We start from the raw sequence: 8,894 nt of genomic DNA, 5'->3' as shown, positions 1-8,894 counted from the left end.
GTGGGAGATCAAAGGTTGGAGTACTTGGTGGGTTGGTGATTATATCATTCAACAAATCATTCAACTTCGAAATCATACAGCAGAGTACAGATTCAGCTACATGGGAACTATATGCCTAAGTGTAAGAATTCCAAGTTATTGACTATATGAATTGGGAACATGAATTGGGAACTATGTGTAGGAAAACCTAGTGTTAGCCTTTAGGGTGTACTTTAGTAATTTACTAGTTTGTAATTGAAGGTGGCTCTTTAAACCATTGGGCTAACAATAGTGGCCTTTTGTAAGTGGGTTTTATTTTAAAGTGCATTGTGTAACAATTATGTACTAAAATATTGGGCTTTGCTAGCCCAAACTTTGTTGTTGAATATATGAAATGGGCCAACAAAAACACGTATGGCTGTATGATTTTTTTCTTTTAAACAGGAATTCCATAACATAAAACCACATGTGAAGGCTATATTTCACACTCAAACGCACAACATGTCTAAAGAAACACATACTAATTGATTAGACGAAAAAATGCTTAACACATACGCAGAACATGTCTAGAGAAAACAGATATTATTTGAAACAGTCCAGACAACTACTGGATTCTTATGACAGGCAAACTATAATCAACACCATCTGATAACTTGCCACTGTATTTACTTACGTCTTAAGGGGATGTTACTTATTTGCCTGATCCTCCAATACGCCCCTGCATTACACCGGCTTGAATAAAACTGTAGCAATCTTACCAAAGACGGAACCTGTCCAATCTACATCAAATTATCAAACAGACCAATTACACATAGGTGATAAAAGATGCAATCCATACCATCACACAAGAACCAGCAGAATAGACGGAGAAAGATTATGATGTGTAGAGAACACTCAATACCTCCTGCATTAGCTCTGCTAAAGTAATTGAATGAAACCCCGACTTCAAAACGATTGCCTCGTAACGGCTTAGAGATATGAAGATGGCAGACGGTTTAAAGGAAATATAGTTTGCGGCCGATGTTATGAAAACAACCTTCTTTAAACAGTTGGGAAAGAACACTGTTATTTCACACCGATCAATGATGGGATGAGCATCATGCAACCGCACTATCAATGCATTGAATCGATGGCATAAAAAAGAACCCGAGTAAATGATGCTATCATCAGCTTGACCCTAGAAACATATTGGCATATTTCCAATTAAAGGTATAAACAGATATCAGATGAAAAACATTGTAACAAGAATCAATATCCGTGCCCATACCACAGAGTTTGCCTTATCAAGCTTTCGCATGAAGGGAGTTTTCTCAGTCGTTGCTCGCCTCCTCTTTCGTAACCTCGAAGATGAAACATACGCATCCTGTTCATTCGATACTGGGGCTTCCATGTCTCTAGCACACCTTGGATGCTGCTCACCGTACGCGACATCTAACATCTGCAGTCACGAAACATCAACATAATAAACTTAATCAAAAGTACTACATGTAAATTAACTATTACCGACTGGAAACAAACACCCACCCCCAGTTTTCCGTAGTCTCCATTCGGGGTCATTTGATCAGCCCTACATGCACTGCGGATTAGCTTCATACTCCAGACTTTAATACGAGGAAACACTCCCCAATCTACAGGGTTCCGGTTCAACCTGTCCAGGTAGAATAACTGCACCAAATAATTGTGTTATAATAGGCATTAAGGTATTCTTTAAAAACAAGCAAGGAACTGTATGGAAAACGAATACATACCACAACAAATATAGAACACCCACCACATCCAACAGCAAAACCAGAACCATAAAACCGGCATGCGAAACTGGAAATCGATTCCATCAAGCAATCAATCACAAGACCACACCAATCATAGCTTGAACAGTTCATGCCACAAGCAAGAGCGGGAATCAAGTCAACTGATAGTCGAGGTGACTGTGTTGGACACAACACCATATGAAGAGATACTATCAGAAAAAGAGTCTTAAATTCTTCTTCCTGATCCTCACCCCAAACACCCTCTAACAAATCCATTACCTTAGAATCAACAGCAATACTCTTAGAGTAATAAACACGATCACAATACCTCGAAGATTTGCTCTGCATTGACTTACCATACTTTCGAAGTATTGCCTCAACTCTTTCCCTCTCATCCAAATTCATAGTTTTGTAGCTAGGAACAGGGAGACCACCATTGGGTATACCAAGTACCCACTGCACCTGATTCTTCGAAAAAAAAAAATCTTTGCCATCACATCCTATTAATTTCCGGGATATAGGATCTATGCGCGACATTAGCCAATAGCCTATCTGCCTAGGAAGTTGCAAGTCAACAGGGATACTCAACAACCCACTAAAACCCATCTCTTTAACCCAGCCACGCCGTCTACAATCAAATCTCTGAAGTATCCTCCCAAAAGTCTCAATTCGACAGGTCAAGTTAGGAGGCTGGAAACAATAATAAAACAATTACTAATGGCACAACAACAAACAATGATTCTAGAACATACATCCACAACCACTGATTCAAGAATATACAGCATCGTTTGCAACTTTACCCGACTACACCGTCTCCTCCGTTCTGAAAGAACAACCTGATTTTTTTTGACAAAACCGCCAACAGACAACTCATTATCCTACAAGAGCAGGAAACACAGCACTGTCTTAATTAAATACATGCTAAAACCATCACTGGAACGTTATCAAACATAACTTAAACATGCAGATGGCACATAACTTACATATATACCTGGAATAGCCCTGGAACTAATTGGAATTTTCGATAGCGAAAGTCAGTGCCTGAAACCTTTGCATCTCGAGCCTACACAAAATAGCACATGGTGTTCTTAAGGACACACTGATTGTAGCTACTTCACAAAGAAAGGGTTACCACTATACATTCAACATGTCCATAACAATACTAAAATCGAGGTAATTCGACAAATGCATCTTATTCAAACAAGACGCTACTTTATCCTCAAGTCGAACCCAATTTCGAACGGTCGGGGATTACAATTTTTACAAACTGCAATCAATCATTTCGCAGTTAACAATTAAGACTAGGCAATCGATTTTCAATCAATATGCAGACATCATACCAAAATTTAAAGAACACAACACAAGATGAAAACCCCAACTCAAAATTTTTATAATTGCATGATAAAAATCAACAATCAGAAAATTCGATAATTTTTACATTTCCGCATTCAATTTCTAATCAATCAATTCGCAGTTAACAATTAAGACTTAGCAATCGATTTTCAATCAACATGCAGCCATCATACCAAAATTTGAAGAACACAAAACACCATGAAAACCCCAAAATTATAATAATTGATTGATAAAAATAAAAAATCAGCAAATTCGACAGTAAGACAATAACACGAACCTGTTCGCTCGCATTCGCCATTAGCCGGTGAAGTTTGAAGTAAAAGGGCGTGCAAATATTTGCAATCGGATTAAGGCACCAGTTATACGAATTAATTCATTTCTTTGAGCTCATTCAATAGCTCGTCCCCAATTCTTCAGTGTTCAGCAAATGAATCTGGATGCGAAAATGCTTAACCATGGTTAAATGCTATGGGTCCCACAAACAATAAATCGTTAACGGGGAGTTGCGCCCGTGAACTACTTTCATACTCTTATTCCCAAAGTTACCCTTCACCTGGGTAAGAAAATGACCTTCCTACCCCAGGATAAACATTTCAAGTTTATCCCTGTTATAAACTTGAATTTCCTCTTTAATATACTTCTTTTTTAGTAATAATTTGAGAATTTATCAACAATTCACGAGCAAACCACTGTAATAAATGTTTATTTATTGTAAATTCTTTTCATTTTTAGCTTCTTTTTTAGTAATATCTTTGATCGATGTTTGATTTCTTTCCGTTTTCTTTTGTTTTTCTTGTATTTCGGAAATTTTTAAAAGCTATTCATGTCAACGATATTCATACTAATATATCGAGTAGTTTTTTTTGGACTAAACAACCTTATTTTATTTCTAAATTACATTTCTAAAAAAAAAGCTTTTTTTTTATATTCCCGTGTAATATGACTTAAATAAGACTGAGTAATTAAGTACGAGTCATTCCTTTGTGGTGTAATAAAATTGAATAACCAAGTAATTCTATAAGCCTTTCTTATCTAGTGTTGTACGAGCGAATAATCAAGTACGGGTCAGTCTTATCCAGTGTACTTCGTAATAGCACTAAATAAATTAGGTAAGAAGTACACTGATCAATCGAATACTAGTCAGTATTATCAAGACTAGCATAAACAGTGACTAGTTTCTCCGATTCTAGTCCGAATGAAATAATGCCGCGATGAGACAATTCACTGGGAATGTCAATGTCAGCACTCAGCAGAGAGCTTCCTTACTCTGCTAGTAATCACTAATCTGAAAACCCTCCATTTTCTCACTTCTCAACAACAAAACACCACGCCTTTTCACACTCTCACTACCTTCAAGATTCCCTTCTTCAATGCTTCTTCCCCCCTTAATTAATTAATTAAAATTAAAATTAAAATTAAATTCACCCCCTTTTTCTCTCTCTTCATTTGGGCACTTTCATCTGCTGGTTTTTCTTCCTTTGGTAAGCACCCTTTTCTTCAATTCTTGCAAAATGTATCTGGGGTTTTTGTTTTTTGGCTGATTTTCATGTTTGCATATAATTTTATACTCAAATTCACTGTTTCTGCTAGAAAGATGTGAAAAAGCTTGTTATGGGGTTATTTTATAAATCAATTGTTGTAGTTTTATGCTGAATTGCTGGTTATTTTCTGCTTTCATCAATTTTTTTTGTACCTTTTACTGGTCCTGTATTATGTGATTGTGGGTTGAGTTGATTTTGTCTGCTACGAAATGTCCGAACGAGGAAAGTTTTGCGCGCGTGTGTATTTGTGTTCTGTATTTTGAAGCATTTTTGTTGATAGTTTGTACTAATTGTGCCAATTCATTAAAAGTTTCTAGCTTTGATTAGATGTTTCTGGAAACTTGGCCTATTCATTGGGAGTGAGTGTAAATTTTAGTGTACATGTTGTTTAAAAAGGAGAAAGAAGGGGGAAGGGTTGTCTTTTAAATTGAATTTGGAGGCGGTTGAGGGATGGCAGGGGGGATCATAGCCATTCTCTTCCCGGGATCCAGTCCGAGCCTGGCGAGTCGATCCTTTTTCGTGTGCTGATCAAAGGCCAAAACTTCTAGCAATTTGCTAGGCAGGAATATTAGTAGTTCAATACCATATCAAGGAAATGTGTGTTACCATTCCTAACTTAAACTATTAGCCTATTAGGTGGCCTTATGAATGGTCAACGTATAGTATAATCAATTGGGGTTTTGTTGGTTTTGCCATATTTTAGCTAGCTTCTCGTTTTTCCTAGTTGATAGGATCAATGTAGATAATGGAGTTTAAATTTAAAAGAGACCAAGAAATCTTGAGCTTAATTGTTTAATGCTTGGGAATTTGGTAGATCCTTGCACCACTTTTGTTTGATAACGAGTAGATTCTTTTGGGTTGGGGTTCAAGTTTTTTAGGGAAGTTTGCTTCCCCTAACTGAGCATTAAAAATGTTGAAATTGTCCCTTACTTCTTTCCCAGTTTTAGATTTTTTAATTTTTTTTTAGTGTTGGCGAGTGGAATGATTACCGTGTATTCATAGTGGTGTCATTTTGGTGTATGACATAAATATCTTACAATCCTGTGCTTATGTTTACAGTCATTTTTTATAATAGTTTTTCTTTTTTGTGCTCGTTGACAATTTTTTTTAATAAGTTTGAAGTCCCTTGAGAGCTTTATAGTCACTTAATAAATGCTACAGTGTAGTATTTTCTTTAACCTTTTGATGTTTTGTTGTTTCATTTATATATTTTATTGGATAGCATCTGTTAATGCTAATATGATTTGTCTGGAGTGTAGGGGCTCTCTTAAAAGACCAGTTTAGTAACGTGCTTAATTAAACATTTCTCTTGGGTGCTATTCCTTATAAATTCAAGGTCATTGAGGGCTCGCACTTTCAAGTGTATTGTGTGTAGGTTTGTCTAGCTCAGTAATTTTGCATACTAAGTTTAAAAATGGGAAAGGGAGGTCTTGCAAATGGTAAGGGACATGATGGAAGGGGAAAGGATGGAGTTCTAGATAAACAGTCCTGTGCTGAGTTCAGACCAGGAGATGTAACGTGGATCAAGCTCCGTGGAACTTCATGGTGGCCTGCGCAGGTACATTTGCTTGTCTCAATTTCTTTTTTGTAATTTTCCATGATTGTCAGGCTAATTTCTACTTCTACACGCCTTTGAAATAGATTATGGATGGGAATGCAGTAAGTGATAATGCTAAACCTCGCAAGGGCAAAAGTGGTGAAGTTCTTGTGCGCCTATATGGAACATATAAGTAGTTAGTAATTTTTTTTCTTGACTTTCAGTTTTCTGTTGAGCTTTTCATGAAACTTTTATTATTAAACCCCCATTTGACTGGTTGCAGCCTGTACATGGACCCTGTGAAAAGTCTCTTGGAGTTTAATAATGTGAGTTTCAATTCCTAATCTTTGTTAAAGGCTTAAAGTTAATAGCTTTTTGATCCCCTTAATTTATCGTTTTACATCTTGACTATTAGATAGTAACCACCATATGTCACTTAAGGCATTGACGATTTTGTTCACTTCTGTGTTGATTGTTTTTCGCTCAGTTACTAAAGCGAAATAACAGTACTCATAGGGAGATTTTTAAGAAGGCTTTGGATCAGGTAATTTTATCTGTTTTTTTTATGCCTGTTTAGGTAAAATTTATCAGACAGGAGTATATGTTTTGCCTAAATTGAATTATTTCATCAACTAAATATGATAATAGGACCTTTCTGAATTACAAGCTGGGAAAACCAACACACGGAGAGTCAAGGCCAAAGGTAAGCTGAATCTGTAATTGACTGTTCCTTGTTGAATTTTTTCCCCATATTTTCTTTTCTTGTTTTTTAGGGTAGGAGAGGTTTGATGTTTGGAGTCAGCTTACATGTCACGTGTCATGCAGCGTCAGATGTTAAGGGTTTGCTTTGGGTTGTGTTGTTTGGCCAATTTGTTTGTTGAGCTGTAGTTTTAGTATTGCCTGAAAAGAAATGTCGAATTATTGCCAGAAACAATGTTATGTAATATTCTGTATGAAATGACTGTTAGATTTGGTAATTCACTTTGGTATTAGTTGGGCAAACATTGTAAAATATTGGTTTTGGCTTGAAAGAGCACTGCAAGATTTGTTATAGTGGTGGTGGTTGTTCAGACTCAAAATGGTTTTTTTAGTCAAGTGAGCTTTTCTAGAAAGTTTGCTCACCTTGAGGCTATCCAAGTTCCCAAGGGTATGTTATTTTATATTTGTAGTTAATGTGAGCAATTAAAGATGTCTTAGCTGAGTATAGTATCTATCTATATATGTAAAAGTTAAAAGGATACAAACGTTTCCTGACAATCATTTTCTATTAGCATCTCTAGATTGTCGTGAACAGAGTGAAATCACTACAGTTTAATTATTTATCAATTTTTATTTTTAATGTTCATCTTTCGTTTGTTGTCCATAATTCCAGACAATTCAATCACTCAATCAAAGCCTTAATCCCATAATTCCAAATAATCGAGTGAACTATTTTTTAGATTTTGTCAAATGCTTGGTTGGGATGCAATTTGCATGTCTGCCATTATTGAGAGTAAATATTGAGCAGCACTGAGATAAGTGATTAATGACAAGACAAAATGCTGAGATAACATGCACAAGTTTTCATTATGTATTAGAAAATTCTTTTCAGCAGCTTAGAGTTCTGAAGATTCGTAGTTGGCTTGAAGGGGAGTAGGGGGGTCTATCTAATGTTTGTATAATGTCTCATATTAGAAAGAGAACCACATACTCCTGACAAATTGACAATCATGAATGCTTCATTGTTTGCAAACGTGTTTTTATGTGAAACAAATGAGCACTGTCATGATTCCTCGAGATTGCATTTATTAGTTGATATACTGTGACATGTTGTGTCCATAATAACTTTGACATACTGCATGTTAATTTGTTTTGGAAAAGCTTTATATTCTATGTTAGAGATTGATAGATATCAATACATGGAAAACAAATGCAGGAAATGACAGTGTACACAAGGAAACTCCAGTATCTTATAAAAGAGGATTTGAAGAGCACGATGTAAGTACATTTCTGTCTACTTGTATTTTCTTTCAGACAACTGATCATGAGTTGTTAACTTTGTATAGATGATGATTGATCTGTTAACCAAATTTACAGCTATGGAGAAACTATAAGAGACTTAACCTGACAAGTTCTTTGATAAATTCTGGCACTGTATTCAATAGATTTGAGCGTTTCTTGAATTTAACTGTAAGGTCACATTTGTTTACCTCTATGGTTGATGTTTCAGGATTACACTCCAAAAAAGCCTGATGGTAGTGCTCGGAGATTGAAAGTAATGCAGGATCTTGGCCTCACAGCTCCTTCCGGTTCACCTTTTCTAAAAAATGGTCATGTTTTATCTGTTGTGAAGTGAACTAAATTATTGCAGTCAAGGTACATTTACCCCAAAGCCATATAATCTGCAGTATCACCATCCATAAACAATGATTTATTCTTTTCTGTGATGCCTCTTGACATTGCAGGTATCATTTTGTAACCATTGTGGAAATCGTGGACCTTTTGGAAATCCTGGACCTTTTTCTCATCTTCCATGCTTCTGGCAAGCAATTTTTGCCTATTTGGTCTTGCCCTTCGTTCTCATTGAAGATAGTATAGAAGTAAATAGTAGAAGAAATGTAGAGAAATTCTCGGGAACTTTTGATGAATTTGGAGTTGATTGGTCATGACAGTTCTGATGTTAGTCTCTGTCTTCATTATCCTTTCTTTCTTTCTCATCATTCTTATAGTAATTGAATTTCTTATTTGGTAGTGTTA

At 36.0% G+C, this 8,894-nt stretch overlaps 2 protein-coding genes across 6 annotated transcripts; one reads left to right on the top strand and one right to left on the bottom strand.

Annotated features, from left to right (window-relative positions):
* Positions 1–398: 398 nt before the first annotated feature.
* LOC145638235 (uncharacterized) lies at positions 399–3,531 on the bottom strand. 3 transcript variants are annotated; one of them, XM_081689200.1, is made up of 8 exons: positions 3,358–3,531; positions 2,719–2,790; positions 2,528–2,605; positions 1,728–2,417; positions 1,504–1,644; positions 1,247–1,417; positions 881–1,156; positions 399–749 (listed from the first exon to the last, which is right to left on the bottom strand). In XM_081689200.1, the coding sequence occupies exons 1-8, from the start codon at positions 3,376–3,378 to the stop codon at positions 645–647; spliced, it is 1,554 nt and encodes a 517-aa protein (XP_081545326.1). In that variant the 5' UTR covers positions 3,379–3,531; the 3' UTR covers positions 399–644. The 3 variants fall into 3 exon arrangements, with proteins under 3 accessions (XP_081545326.1, XP_081545325.1, XP_081545327.1); XM_081689199.1 differs by having other exon boundaries at positions 399–758; positions 3,358–3,528; XM_081689201.1 differs by having other exon boundaries at positions 399–758; positions 2,711–2,790; positions 3,358–3,527.
* Positions 3,532–4,235: 704 nt separating this feature from the next.
* LOC145639305 (uncharacterized) lies at positions 4,236–8,894 on the top strand. Of its 3 annotated transcripts, none has more exons than XM_081690513.1 (9): positions 4,236–4,561; positions 5,983–6,179; positions 6,263–6,351; positions 6,442–6,484; positions 6,646–6,702; positions 6,807–6,861; positions 8,074–8,135; positions 8,368–8,513; positions 8,603–8,894. In XM_081690513.1, exons 2-8 carry the CDS (start codon positions 6,036–6,038, stop codon positions 8,491–8,493), a joined length of 576 nt encoding a protein of 191 aa, XP_081546639.1. In that variant the 5' UTR covers positions 4,236–4,561; positions 5,983–6,035; the 3' UTR covers positions 8,494–8,513; positions 8,603–8,894. The 3 variants fall into 3 exon arrangements, with proteins under 3 accessions (XP_081546639.1, XP_081546637.1, XP_081546638.1); XM_081690511.1 differs by having other exon boundaries at positions 6,263–6,354; XM_081690512.1 differs by having other exon boundaries at positions 5,881–6,179; positions 6,263–6,354.

The sequence above is a fragment of the Chenopodium album genome, chromosome 7, assembly GCF_948465745.1.
Source record: "Chenopodium album chromosome 7, dcCheAlbu1.1, whole genome shotgun sequence".
Taxonomy (NCBI): Eukaryota; Viridiplantae; Streptophyta; class Magnoliopsida; order Caryophyllales; family Amaranthaceae; genus Chenopodium; species Chenopodium album.
This window is presented reverse-complemented; position numbering and strand designations above follow the sequence as displayed.